The 15052-nt window shown below is 41.5% G+C and overlaps 1 protein-coding gene across 4 annotated transcripts in view; it reads left to right on the forward strand.

Annotated features, from left to right (window-relative positions):
• The window catches only part of LOC140727894 (mitogen-activated protein kinase kinase kinase 15-like), a 136581-nt gene that overhangs the window by 95817 nt on the left and 25712 nt on the right, over window positions 1–15052 (forward strand). For all 4 annotated transcript variants that reach the window (XM_073045829.1, XM_073045830.1, XM_073045832.1 and 1 more), the window contains exons 16-20: window positions 2669–2805; window positions 3483–3588; window positions 11224–11381; window positions 11500–11683; window positions 12725–12902. In XM_073045829.1, the coding sequence (XP_072901930.1) occupies window positions 2669–2805; window positions 3483–3588; window positions 11224–11381; window positions 11500–11683; window positions 12725–12902 (763 nt within the window). The remainder of the gene's footprint in view (window positions 1–2668; window positions 2806–3482; window positions 3589–11223; window positions 11382–11499; window positions 11684–12724; window positions 12903–15052) is intronic.

Raw genomic sequence — 15052 nt, forward strand, 5'->3', positions numbered from 1 at the left:
CTGGAGCACCTGGAGGAAACCCACGCTGCCACAGGATCATGTGTAAGCTCCTTCTAGACAAAGGCAGGAATCGAACCCTGATTTTACAGCTGCTGCTAATAAGTGTTGCACTGACCATGCTCCACTTTGACTGCATTCAGACAGTGAGATCCAGAACATAACCTCAGGCCATCCCCAAGTTACAAGCACTTGGGGTCTGGAGACCCCAATGCATGGACTAGCTACCATAATAAGTTCAAAACTCCAACGTACATGCATACACTCATTCCAATAAACCGCAGAACTAGTTTACTCCACTTTTAGTAATTCTTCTTAGCAACCTTGCAGGCTCATTTACTTATTTATCTATTGAGATACAGCACAGAATAGTCCCTTCCAGCCCATCGAGACATGCCACCCAGCAATCCCCTGATTTAATCTGAGCCTAATCACAGGACAATTTACAAGGGCCAATTAATTTACCAACCAGCATGTCTTTGGACTGTGGGAGGAGCCCGAGCACCCGGAGGAAACTCACGCGTTCACAGGGAGAATGTCCAAACTCCTTACTGGCAGCAGCAGGAATTGAACACGGGTTGCCTGTACTGCAAAGTGTTGTGCTAACCAGTGCGTACTGTGTTTTTGACGCCATTTATTGGCAGCGGTGTGTTTATGAAATTGAGTGGTTTTCAGTGTTTTTTGACATATGACGTCTGTGAAAATAGAACCCGTTCATTATCTTGCGGTGGCCTGCATTCCTGCATGAGAAAGGTCTTTCATTGTGCCTGTACCCACTCTTTAGATCTCACCTTCTAGTATTCAACCTTTTCACCACTGGAAAATGTTTTTTCACACTGTCTGGACATTTGATGATTTTGGACATGTTTGTCAAACCTTCTGTCAATCTGCCAATCTTTTCTTCTCGGTGGAGAAAATCTTTTCTGTCGGCACTGTCCCTTAGACCACTCCAACAAGTTGATCCAAGCCTTTGTGCCTTTCCTGACATGCAGTAACCAGACATGGAACTAATAAGGCACAAAATGCAGGAGGTAATTCAGCAGCCCAGGCAGCATCAATGCAGAGAGTAAAATAATGGCTTACATCAGAATCAGAATCTAATAACCAGAGGCAGTACTCTTCTTGTAACCAGTGCTTTACAGGAGCTCAACACTTTTATTCTCCGAGGCTGCATATATAAAACCTGTGATCTTGTATGTTTCCTTTTGATCTATTTTTCAGTCTGTACTGCTACCTTCAAATTCTGTGCACAAGAATGCTGTGTTCCTGAACACCTTTCAGAATGATAATTTACTTCTTGTCTTCACTTATTCTTCCTACCAAAATGGATCTCCCTGCACTTGTCTCTGTTAAATTGCACTTTGCTTATGTTCCACACCATTCCACCAGGTTTCTAACAGCCACTTGAAGCCTGTCACTGCTACCCTCTCTGCTTTCCTTGTAAATCTCCTGTAAGCTTCCCTCCTCTCACCTTAAACCTACGCCCTCAAGTATTTGGTATTTCCTCCTTCTGATCTATCTATGCTTCTCATAATTTTATATACTTTTATCTGATTGCACCCCTGCCGCTTCAGTTGCAGAGAAAACAAAATCCAAGTTTGTTCAATATCCTCCTATAGCTAACAGTGTGACCCAGAGACACTCTGGAGAAATCATGCAACTAGTGATTTGTTGTAATCTGCCATCGTGTGGATTGTCTGAGGTACTGAAGTTAGAGACACCAAAGGACGACTTGACTAAAAAGAATGTAGCTGAGGGATATGTTGAGAGGGTTAGATAACTGGTGTAAGTTTAGAAAGGGTTAAATTGCCTGTTACTGTGCTGTACGTGCCAGTGAGTAAGCTATGTATTGGTTTCATTTTGAATTGATTGGAGGACCATTTGTACACTGGCCCAGAGAGCAAAAGTTAAACACTGTATCTAGTAGAAATATGTACAGAAGGAGCTGGAAACACTCTGCAGGCTAGAGCTCAACTAGAGAAAGAACTTAGGTGATGATCTGTAATCAAAGCAGGAAAAATCTGAGGTGATTGGATGAACACGCGAGAATATACAATGTATAGAGACACAAGACTGCAGGTGCTGGAATGTGGGGCATAAAAACAAGATGTAGGTGAACTCAGCTGGTCAGGCAACATCTGTGGAGGGAAATGAACAGTCAATGTTTCAGGATGCGACCCACTAGAGTAGACAAAGATGGAATTGTCAATTGGCCATTTCCCTCCCTGAATACCGAGTTCCTTCAGCATCTCGTCTGGAAAAATATTCACGTTCATCCTGCAGTATTCAGTTAGGGACATAATTATAGCTGGTTCTGATGGAACTGGAGTTCGCAATGTGCTGAAGAAGGAGCTCCATTTTCTGAATTTCAGAACAAGTTGACAGGGAGATTCTGCAATGCCACCTTCTTTCCCCAGCACACAGGATGTAACGTTGCCTTAAGAATGAGGATACAGTTATCAGCATTAAGGTGCTTGATCTTGATTACTAGTTACAAGGCCATGTACATACAGATTTTGGAGGTGGATGGTAATTTTCTAGATGAAAGGTATCATACGATTTATTTTAAAAAAAAATCAGGATACAGTCTTAATTGTGCAGTAGAGATAATGAGCTGCATTGAAGTGTTTAGTTTAATTTTGTTCATAGTATACGTCTTTTTTCTTTACAGGAAGCCTTTCTGCACTCCTCAAATCAAAGTGGGGTCCATTGAAAGATAATGTGTCTACCATTGTGTTTTACACCAGACAGATACTGGAGGGCCTACACTATCTGCATGAGAACCAGATTGTGCATCGCGACATTAAGGTGACTGGTTTGAATTGGCTTGTGACCTGTCTGAGTTTATATCAGATTGTCAAGATGATGCTTAGGTAAACTATAGTACATTAAATAGAGAAAAGATGGTTTACTGGGAATTTACCAAAATTGTCCTTCAGTGGAACTATTTCAGAGGCACTTGATGATATACGTACTGTATTCTCAAAATGGCATTACCAATACACCATTCCAACTATGTTAAATAGAGAATGTTACCCTGCATAAAGTCTTTCTCTGCAGATACAGTATTTAATTACATTTCTGCAATTGATGCATATTGATTGCATACAAAGGTTAATTAGTTATTGTTTTTAGGAGAATTCAGGAACTCAGCCTCAAGCAGATGTACACACTATTATGGGATAATCAAAGATTCAAGGCTGAGATAAATGTTTAGTTAAGGATTCAGAGGAAATGGAATAAGGCCAATAAATGTGTTTGAGGTACAGAACAACCATCACTTGATTCAACAGTAGAGATATATTGAAGAACTGAACCACATTCCTCCCCGTGATATAGCCTTAGTATCCAATAATAAATATTGTCAACTGTTGGTTTTCTGCAGAATTGTGCTAAAAATAATTTCCTTTTGGCTAGTATATTGGTTACCTGGGCTAATTTCCTTACAATTATTTTTAATCCTGTGAAGATCTTTGTACTTACAGGGAGATAATGTTCTTGTAAACACATACAGTGGTGTGGTGAAGATTTCAGACTTTGGAACATCGAAGCGATTGGCAGAAGTGAACCCTTGTACTGAAACATTTACTGGTAAGGACCAAAGGATTCAAATTGTTTGGTCACAACACTGGAGAGAGCTGGTATTGTGTTTATTGCCTGCTGGATGTGCTGGTTTCTTACTTTATAAGAAGTTTCTCATATTGCATTACAACTTGGAAGTATGCCATTCAGCTCATTAGAATTGATCCCAGTAGAATCACATCATTTATATGTTCCCACCCATTCTCATTGTGCTTTACATTGGGATAACTTTCAGTAGAAACATCTAAAACTGTAACAAACTTCTGTAGGTGTGTAGTGGAGAGTGTGTTGACTGGCTGCATCACAGCCTGGTACAGAAACACCAATATCTTTGAACAGAAAATCCTACAAGAAGGAGTGAATTTGGCCTAATACATCATGGATAAAGCCCTCCCAACCATTGAGCATATCTACAAGAAGCACTGTCATAGGAATGCAGCGTCCCTCATCAGAGATCCCCACCACCCAGGTCATGCTCTCTTCTCGCTGCTGCCATCAGGTAGAAGGTACAAGAGTCTCATAACTTGCACCACTAGGTTCAAGAACAGTTACTACCCCTCAACCATCAAGCTCATGAATAAAAGGACATAACTACACTCACTTGCCCCATCTTTGAAATGTTCCCACAACCAATGAATTCACTTTCAAGGGCTCTTCACCTCATGTTCTCATTATTTATTACTATTTATTTATATTGGCACTTGCACAGTCTGGTCTGCTGGAATCTGGTTGATCTTTCATTGATCCTGTTATAGTTACTGCTCCATAGAATTGTTGAATGTGCCCACAAGGGAAATAACTTCAGGGTTATATATGGTGACATGTATGTACTCTGATAATAAAATTTACTTTGAACTTTGAATGTGGGAGGGAACCAGAAGATGGCTACAGAAGAAAAAGATGTACAGTAATTCGCACACGGGTCAGCATTGAAGCTGGTCTGCTGGAGCTATAAGCCAGCAGTGCCACCCCTGCTTCTCAAATTCCAGTGTTGAAGTAGTGGATGAGTAACTCTCACCATTTCCCGTACGTGGGGAAGCTACTAGATCACTTCAGCATTTGTCCGGCGTAAACATTTCTGCACTGTGCAGACTTGGGTTCTGTTCAGGAAGTTAATAAAGGCAGCAAGTGATGACTATATTATTTATTTAATATAACAAAATAATTAAAATAGGTGGGCCCAGAACACACACACTCTTACGACTCAACCATTCCTGTTATTTTACTTGTGCACAAGGGAAACAGCATGGCCCCTGTCACCCACACTGTCCTGAAGTCTGAACAGAAATTTGCTATTTTTCTACAGAATTGGCTTCTCATTTACAGATATTAATCATTGTAAATTTCAAATGTTTCATGGAACAACAATAACAATTGAAAAGCAGGGAAAGGTTCATATTTACTTCACTGTGTTCTATTGGAGCTCCGAAGCGCTGAAAAACTCACGTAGATTCCATAAGTGTCTGTTGTCATGTGCTACTTCGATGGCATAATGATATTTACCAGGATAGGGCGAAAAGGCTCAGCTGAGTCGAGCAAAGCAGGAAGGTAACTGTGCTATCTTACCTGTTATATGACATGCAGCCGCCACTTCTTCCAGTATCAAATTAGGAGATAAAGCTATCAAAGAAAAATTACATAGGGTCTTACATTAGGTGGCATTTTACAATGGGCAATATTAAAATTGTACAAGTTATTAAATACAGTTAGGGAATGGATTATTTAAACTGTGTAGTCTATGTTGTGGGTGGCACTGAAGATGGAAACTGTTATCAAAGCTTTCTTGCCTGAGGGTATTGTTGAGCCCAGTGGCCAGGATGTCCACAAACAAAACATACCCCTCTCAGACATCCCAGTGTTTTACCCCCCACCGTGTTCACTGTCCCATTTCCATGTTTGCTGGATCAAAAAACCCATTTAGAATTTATTTCACATTTAGGATAGTATTCCCTAAAGTTTTCAGTGAAATTTTAAACAGAAATTAATCTGGTAAGATTAGCCAAAATTTGGTCACGATCAATTTGGTTAAATATAAAACAAAGCAATAAGTTAAAATAATATTCAAGTTGTACAGGACAGCTTTGCAATACCTTTAAATCAGTGTACAATATTGCCCAGAGACCATAGTGAAGCAGCCTGGAAAGTCTACAAATATTGTCTCCATTCACTTAACGGATTTAATCTTTTGATGTTGTAATTGCTTTTGGCAATATTGTAAAATACTCACAATTTTACTTAACTCTTCTCATCTCACACAAGTAACAGTACGTATTTTCCTTTAAGCTAGGATGCAATTTATTTACAATAACATTTATTAAAATGGGTGTCCCTACGTTTAGAGTTAATCCAGGTACTTTTGTAAACATTTACACACAAGTTCTATGTATTCATTAACATCCTTGTCTTTTGTACAACAGTGTATTTTATGCCGATCTACAGTGCGAAGGAAACATTTTCTTATGGCTCTTACTAGATGAGTTCAAGGTACACTGAAATCAACATTTTGCTCATCACCTCTGCATCCCTCCACCTCCCGTCTCCCGTAGTGCTATTGGGAACCTCCATCTGTGGCAGGGCACCAGCTGATGCCAGCCTCGCCAAGTACTCTTGAGTGACACTTGGTGTGGGCCTTGTTGAAACCGTGCCTGGGGAAGGCATGAGGACAACACCTAGTTCACCACCGGACTCCAGTGTTAATTGTTTCTTTTCAAGCACTGAGGTAGATGATATTAACTTCTCCTGATGTTTCTGTCTTTTCCTTTAACTTTTGCTCACTTTCTCTGCTTTTTGCTGAGATTCATCTGACTGTTTTTGCATTTCACATCTTCATTGAAAAATCACGGTCACCATACAGTCTTCTCTCATTTTCTTTTCTCTAACAACCCATCTGCAGACCTTAGTCCATTCCACCGTACAATACACTTTTCAACATACCTAATGTTTTCTGGTCCATAACATACAAACATGCACACTATCGGAGTCCTTTAGAAGTCCGGGACACGGCACTTTCACGCACACACACAATCAGGGAGTGCTCTCACACACACACACACACACACACACACACACACACACACACACACACACACACACACACACACACACACACACACACACACACACACACACACACACACACACACACACACACACACACACACACACACACACACACACACACACACACACAGTACCTGTGCTCTATGCGGGAAACCAACCCGAACCACGACAACCTCGTGTGGAACTCCATCCCAGACACAGCAACGTCGTGCAGAACTCCAGCCTGGACGTGGCAACCTCGTGTGAAACTCCAACCTGGACCACGGCAACCTTGTGCGGGACTCCAACCTCAACTTTTGTTAAACATTACAGCTTTCCTATTTCAGTGACTAAGGTGACACAGCTTGACTACTCCACACAGTGATATTTGCCTTCCTGCAGCAGGCTTAGACTCAGTCTCCTACTCACCTATGAGCAGCCTGCGATAGAGCTGATCAGATACCAGGGCTGAATTCCTTTCTCCCATATAACAAAGTCAAGGATTAGCCGTCTCGGTAGAACCTCCAAGTAACTGTCGTTGGTGATAGTAAAATAAAATAACTGGGCCCAGAGCACACACACTCTTATGACTCGACCATTCCTGTTATGTTACTTGTGCACAAAGGGAACAGCATGGGTCCAGTCACCCACACTGTTCTGAAGTCTGAACAGAATTTTTGTACAGAATTGGCTTATCAGTAAATTGTACAGTGTATTTAGCCCCATCCCTTTGTTCACAGAAATGAGCATTACCACCAGGGGTTTTCAATAATTTAACTGAGAATTTTTATTTGGGAATCACATGCTGCTTTTTCACAGTAAAGCCCAAAATAAAACAGGGAATATTGTAAAGTATGAAAAACTAAAAATTCAAGAACTGAAATGTCAACAATTCCAAGTATTCTTTGCTCGGTGCTGAGGTGAACCACCTCTCACAGCGATTACCTCCAGTAGTCTTTTTGGCTGATGGTGTAGTGGCATCAGCACTGGACTTTGGGTCGAAAGGTCCCGAGTTCAAATCCAGCCGGCTCCCTTGCACGCTCTCCATCCGTGCCTGGGTTGAGTGTCGAGCTAGCAACTCGACCTCATTAAAAAGAAAACCTAGAGAGGGATGGGCGGATGGACTCCACCAAGTTCCAGATGCCCAAGACACGCCGTACGATGAGCAGTCACCAAAAGATCAGTGCAAAAAGCTTGTCATGACGGTGCCCTGACGACTCCACCAGAGTTCAGGATGCACACACACACGCACGCACGCACACACAGTCTTTTTGGATAAGTCTCTATTCGCTTTGCACAATGTGATGGAGCAAGACTTTCTCATTCATCTGTGCAAAAATTGCTGAAGCTGTGCCAGGTCAGTTGGGGACCACTAGTTAGTTGCAGCCACTGGCTTCTGCGGCTTACTCAGAATGACAGCAATTTTGAGGTCTTACCAGAGGTGTTCGATTGGGTTAAGGTCAGGATTCTGACTGGGCCTCTCAAGGGTATCACTCCATGGTTGCTCTGGCAGTGTGCTTTGGGTTGTTGTCCTACTGAAAAATGAACTTTCTCCCCAGTTTAAGCTTTCTGGTGGAGGCTAGCAGGTTTTTATCCAGGATCTCTGTATTTAGTGGCATTCACCTTCCCATTAATAATGACCTGATTTCTAGTCCCTGCTGCTGAAAAGCATCCCCATGGCATAATGCTACCTCCACCATACTTTACAGAAGAGATGGTGTTACCTGGCTGGTGTGTAGTATTAGATTTATGTCACACATACCACTTAGTTCTAAGGCCAAAAAGTTCCACTTTAGTCACATCCGACATCCAACCACAAGGCTAACTTCCACACTTTTACAGTAATTTCTAAGCAATGTTTCATCTTTTCATCTGCAGAGTGACTGTTAACATCACAGTAGCCTCTCTAACAAATACCATTCTTCTCCAGCAACAAAGTTTATAGGGTCAGTCTGACCTAGGCAATGTGGCTGTGATTTCATATTATATCCACTTTTTCACAATGGACTGCATTGAGCACCAAGGTCTGTTTGGTGCTTTTGAGATGGTCTTGTACCCTTGTGCTTCTCTATTATAATTTCCCTGACTCCTCCTGAATGTTCTTTTGTTTTTGTTTTGGTTTGGTCTGTGGAAAACCTACCCTACCATTGAGAGAGAGGTTATTTATTCTTATGAATTCATTGAAAACAGGTGATCCTCCAATTTTCTACATTAAAAATCGGGTGAGTGGGTAGTATACACATCACACCTGTGGAAAGTTAGCTGAGTAATTACAAAGGGGCTAAATACTTCTTCAGCCTCAGAATTTTTAAATTTTTAGTAAATTGTTGACAGGTTTTGAAATTTTTCTTTTGTTTTGACATAATGCACAATGTTTTGTAGATTAGCTCAAAAATCCTACTTCAATATATTTTAAATTTCGAAAATGAGACAGCATAATATGAAAATAGTTGTGGGGGCTGAATACTTTTGAAATACACTGTATAAGTTTGAATTCCTTCCTCACAAGATCAATCACCATTCACAACAGAGAGTCAATTGAAGTTTCAAGTGAACAGCGGATGACATTTTGAAGTTAGTAAGGACAATAGAGGGTTAGTTGTTGGATATGTTTCACATCCTTCTGTTATTCTTACCTTGTCGATCTCCAGCACCCCCTATTGTGTAAAGGGATACTATGTTTTAGGAAGACCTTTCTAGAAATGTCTCACTACAGAGGCATCCCTTGTCTGGCTTGAGTGCACATTGCCTCAGTCACCCCAGCCCATCTCGTCCAATGTGAGCAGAGGTTTCTCCAGCGGTCTCACTTCAAAGATCTTACTTGACTCCAACTGCCTGAGGCTATCCTTGCCTTAGCACAACTACCATACAAGGAATACGAAACATGATAAACATCCTTGAGATAAACCAATGTCTTTGCTGAGATTATTTCCAAAGCAAATATCAAATGTCAATTAACTGGCCATCTTTCTAATTGTGGACGAACCTCCCTAAGATTGTTATGTTAGATTTTCCCCTTGTCTATATCATGGCCCTTTGTTCTCCAGTTCATCCCGGAAGAAATGCTTCAAAGATTAACCTGGAACAGTTAAAACAAAAGCAAGAATGCTAAAAACATTCCATTTACCTGTCCTTTTTTGAAAGGTTTATGCAGAAAAATACTTTTGAGCGCAGGCTGTGGTCTACATAAAACGTCTTGATGCACCATCAATAACTCACGCTGAGACTTAGGAAGTGAGATATCGGCTTTTATTGACTGAAGAACAACACTACATCCTGGGAAAATGAGGGAGAGCAGCAGACCACAGTCGCCTTTATACAGGGGTCTGTGGGAGGAGCCACAGGAGCAGTCAGCAGGGTCTGTGGGAGGAGCCACAGGAGCAGTCAGACAGGTATATCTAGTTCACCACACGTCTGCAGGAGAAAAACGGTGGTGAATCATTTTGGGTGCTTTCCCTGTGAAAGTCATTTGGCAGAATGTCTCATCACCACAACCCTGAAGCTAGGCCTTCATCTTAAGAGGGGCCATCCCTGTGAAAACCTCTGTGCACAGGTAGTGTCTCATCTCTACTGCACACTATTCTTAGGTTGCTGTGGTGTGGATGAGTTATTATCCTGCTCCTGCCAAACTGTGGGCTTTTCCAGAAAGTCTTGGTTGGGATCTCCATCAGGGTCGATCGTGAGCAACTGTGCAACATTGGATTCTGAGCTCTAAGGATGCTTCCAAGAATGGACCAAGTTACGCATCATCTGTTGCAAGATCATCAACTTGGTGAAAAAACGGAGTTTGCTGTGCCTAAAATTTGCTGGTAATCCAGTGTAAGGGTATGTTGACAATCAATAGTTGGAGACTGGCATATTCCAGGGTGCAGGAGTAGGTGCTGAAGAATTCGCTGAAACTTGGTGCAGTGCCATGGAAGCTTTAAGGGAAGGAATACACTATAGGGTTGTCTTGGGACAGAGCCCATGTTAGTCTCTCAGACTAACTGTAGATAGAATGTTTGGGAATCAGCAGTAAGTTTTAAGTATGCGGTGGGTAATGATATGCTTGATAGACTGAATGAAACTGATGCAACTTCCTTTACTATAAAACTGTGTATTTTATCAGTAACATATATCTTTGGAAATAAAAGTTATGCTGTGGCTCAAGAATGCCGAGGGAAGTAGCAGTTACAAGACTTGTAAAACTGGCTGCTGCCTTGTCATTGCTTATTTTATGCAATTGTTCAAAAGCAGAAGGTCTTCTTCCACATTAATTGGAGCTAGGAGTGTTTCTAAAATATGTCTAATATATATGGAACATGTATTCTGTCTAATTATCATCAGCATGCATTGTTTATTTGTTTTTATTTTCTCTTATGCTTTTCTTAAGCATGGAAATCAAGAACAATAATTTTCCTCCAGAATCTCGAACACTTTTGTCTCATTATTTGGAAGGTATCTTACCCCCCCCCCCCACTGTAAAGAAGGCATCAGATTCTTCCTTCTACTCTCACTGTACCTCATTGTAGAATGGCTAATATGTGACAAAAGGACTTCTGTGTCATTGACGGTGAAATCTTCCCTTTCTTCAATGGGTTTCTTTGTCTAATTCAAACCATCTAGGCACATTACAATACATGGCTCCTGAGATCATGGACAAGGGCCCCCGAGGTTACGGTGCCCCAGCAGATATTTGGTCTCTGGGCTGTACAATCATTGAAATGGCAACTGGCAAACCACCCTTCTACGAATTAGGGGAGCCTCAAGTAGCTATGTTTAAGGTAAGGTTGCCACTGTGTCACTTCTTGCTGTTACAGAGTATGCCTTTACTCCTAAAGGATTACAGTCAAACTCTGTTTTGAAGTTTTCCTGTTTATCTAAGATGGGTTTCTTCAACAGGTTGGAATGTTTAAAATACACCCTGAAATCCCAGAATCTATGCCAACAGATGCAAAGTCTTTTATTCTACGCTGCTTTGAGCCTGATCCTTCCAAGCGAGCCATGGCTGCAGAGCTGTTAAAGGATCCCTTCCTCAGGAAGACTAGTTGGGGCAAGAAGAATAAAATTGCCTTCAAACAGACTGGTAAGTCTTGCAAGTAATCAAAGATCCAATGTCATTACAAGAAGAGATAAGAACTGATTATATGATTAAATTGGAGAAGGATGAGCAGAAACAACTCAACAGAAGATTGCAAAGACAGAGAGTACACAGCAAATGGTGGGAACCTTAACCGTATTGATACACTGAAGGGTCTTGGGATCTAAGTCCATAGCTCTCAGAAAGTGGCTGTCTAAGGTAAAAGGGTGGTAAAGAAAGTAAATAGCCTATTTGTCTTTATTAGTTAAGGTGTTGAGTTCAGGAGCCAAGAAGTTATATTACAGCTATATAAATCTCCAGTTAGGCCACTTCTGGCATATTGCATATTACTCATTGTGGGAAGGATGTTGATGCTTTGGGCAGGATGCAGAAGTGGCTTCCCAGGATGCTGCCCGGATTAGAGGGTAGGCACTATGAGGAGAGTATGGTCAAACCTGAGTTGTCTCTCTGGACCAACAGAAAGAGCACTTTCATAAGATTATGAGATGGAATAGATAGACAGCTGGCATCTTTTGCTCAAGATTGAAATGCCTGATACTAGAGGACAAGCATTTAGGGTGAGAGGGGGAGATGTGGGAGTTACTTTTAGTTTACACAGAATGGTGTGTGTCTGGGATGTGATACCAGAGATCGTGTGGAGGTAGGTATGATCGTGGTATTTCAGAGACTCTTAAAGAGGCAAATAAATATGCAGAGAATAGATGGATATGGACCTACAGACAGAAGGGATTATTAATTTGGTGTCATTCATTGGCTTAATCAGTTCAGCTGAACTATTCCAGTGCTTTGCTATGGACTGTTCTAGAAGCAGTCCCTGAAATTGTGAGGCAGACAATCTGCTGAATGGGAGTGGATTCCAGTATTGGGTTTGGAACTTAATGCTGTAATTATTGTTTTTCCTCAGTACTAATGGTCGCAAAGTTAAGCCTGGTCCAGGGTAGCAAGCTGAGTGCTCGGAATCAGACTGGGGTTTAAGGGAAATGGTCAGCAGGAAGATGATTTGTTTCCTTGTCTTTTGCTGTCTAGAGTCCAATCGAAGCATCTCTCTTCCGATCCTGGGTCCGGGTGAAAACCGGGGCAGCAGTGGCAGTGATCATGGATCAACGTCACCAGACTTTGACACAAAGCAGAGCACATTCTTCGAGAAAAATGAAGGACTGAATTCGGACAATCAGATCGGAGTTTCAGGGTCTCCTTTACTGAGGTAAAATGCAAAACCAAATTTTACCAGTTTTGCTTATAGGTTTTGTGCGTGGATCTTCCAGGCTTCAGTGCGGAATGTCAATAAGCCAGAGTGAAATGCTTGCCGAGTTTGCAGTCAGAAGATAGGACTGTAATGCAAGGACCACATTACCCCATTGCATTATCCTGTATGATCGTATTACCGTCCTCCAACTGTGTACATTGAAAGATAAATATTACAAAAAATGCTTAGTGAATGAAATAGCTCCAGACATCTTTTGGCACAGGACAAATTTCCAATCTTAACTGAGCCATAATGAGGAAATAAATGACAAGGGGAAAAGCATTGACATTTCTAGACTTCTACAATACAACACGTCCTTTCATTTCTTCCGTTCTCACCATCAGTGATGCAAACAGTTCTTCTAGGTGAAGTTCATAAAACTATAATGCATAGGAGCAGGATTTGGTGATTCGGCCCATCGAGTCTGCTGTGCCATTTCATCATGGCTGATCTATTTCCTTCTCAGCCCAAATCCCCTGCCTTCTCCCCATATCCCTTCATGCCATGACTAATCTAGAATCCATCAACTTCTGCCTTGAACATACCCAGTGACTTGCCACCATGGTAACAAATTTCACAGGTTGATCACTCTTTAGCTTAAGAAATTCCTCCTCTTCTCTATTCTAACAGGATGTCCCTCTATGCTAAGGTCATGTCATCTGGTCTTAGACTCCTCCACCACAGGGAAACATCCTCCCCATATCCACTCTATCAAGGCCTTTCAACATTCAATTCAATGTGATGCTCTGCTGACCTAGTTTTCTGCATGTGATCCTTCTGCTCTATAGAAAGCAAATGTAGGCAGGTTGATTGTTTTTGTGTGTTCTTCAGGGTGAAGAGAGCCCCAGTTCACATTATATGCAGATTTCACAAATTGTGCAAGTGATTCAAGATCCCCTGTGCCAGATTATAAATTCACATTAATTTTGGTTCCAAATAGAAAACCAAGAAACCAGACGAGATGTGCATTAGGTTGGGTCAATGTAAGCAAAAGCAAACTGAGGGAGAAACTGGAGATGCAAGGCAGCAGATGCTGGAATCTGAAGAAGCACTGGAGAAGCTCAGTGGGTCAGTCAGCATCTACCGTAGGAATTAGGCAGTTCTGGTTCGACATCCTGACAGATGAAGAGACACAACCCGAGTCTTCAGCTGTCCATTTCTCTCCATGCTTCCTTTCTCACTGAATTGCTCCAGCACTTTGATTCTTTTTCTCGGTATTTGAAACCTCTTTATGTCCCTGGATAAACTCAAGATAGAGCGCCCCTAATACATTACAGGATTTACTTTCTTGAGGGAAAGAATACAGAATTAGTTGCAATAATGTGAAATGTATGATGATCTCTGCAAAGATTCATAGCTGATTCCATATTTGCTTGAATGGAAGCTACATCCTGTGGGTGAAGAGGTACTTAGGATTGCAAGTTTCTGGTGCACAGCACGAGGTCCCCTTATGTATTATGTCCTGAAATCTTTAGGACTTCAAGACCGCGTCAGCCAATAATGGTTCCAATACTGGTTAGATTTCCAAGATTCAGCCTGCTCTCTCACAGACCCAGTCTCACCACTTTAAGGGATAGTGCCCCTTCCTGTTTTACTGAAGGCTTGGTGGAGGAGGCTCCCATGGCCTGTATCACTGGGTTTGCCTGTGATTGAGTAGAGAATCCTGAGTGTCAAGTGTATTGCATTTTCCCTTGTGCAAGCTGCCGCCTAATCCACTCACTACCCGAAGCAAAAATGGATAACAGTGCGGATCATGTTCACAATCAGTATGTGTGCTTTTCAGAAACTTGATGCTTATGTGTGATATGGAATGCAACTAGATTGCAAAGGGTTTTGTGTGCAGTTTCCATGGTGCAATCACAAGGGACTGTATGTCAACTCAATGTATCATGCTGTTCATTCCCATCATAAATTAGTTTGTACCTATTATGTTATGCATGAGATACATTTACAGAGCTAACCATTTCCACTTGCTGTTTGCATTTATTTTAAGAGCCCAACATGTGTATTAAAAGTTCAGCTAAAAATAGAAGACACTTTCATTCCAGGAAGACACAGAGCTTCATTTCACATTAGAAGAGACAGTCAGAATGACTTCACTTCAAGTC

This window comes from Hemitrygon akajei, chromosome 5 (assembly GCF_048418815.1).
Source record: "Hemitrygon akajei chromosome 5, sHemAka1.3, whole genome shotgun sequence".
Classification (NCBI taxonomy): Eukaryota; Metazoa; Chordata; class Chondrichthyes; order Myliobatiformes; family Dasyatidae; genus Hemitrygon; species Hemitrygon akajei.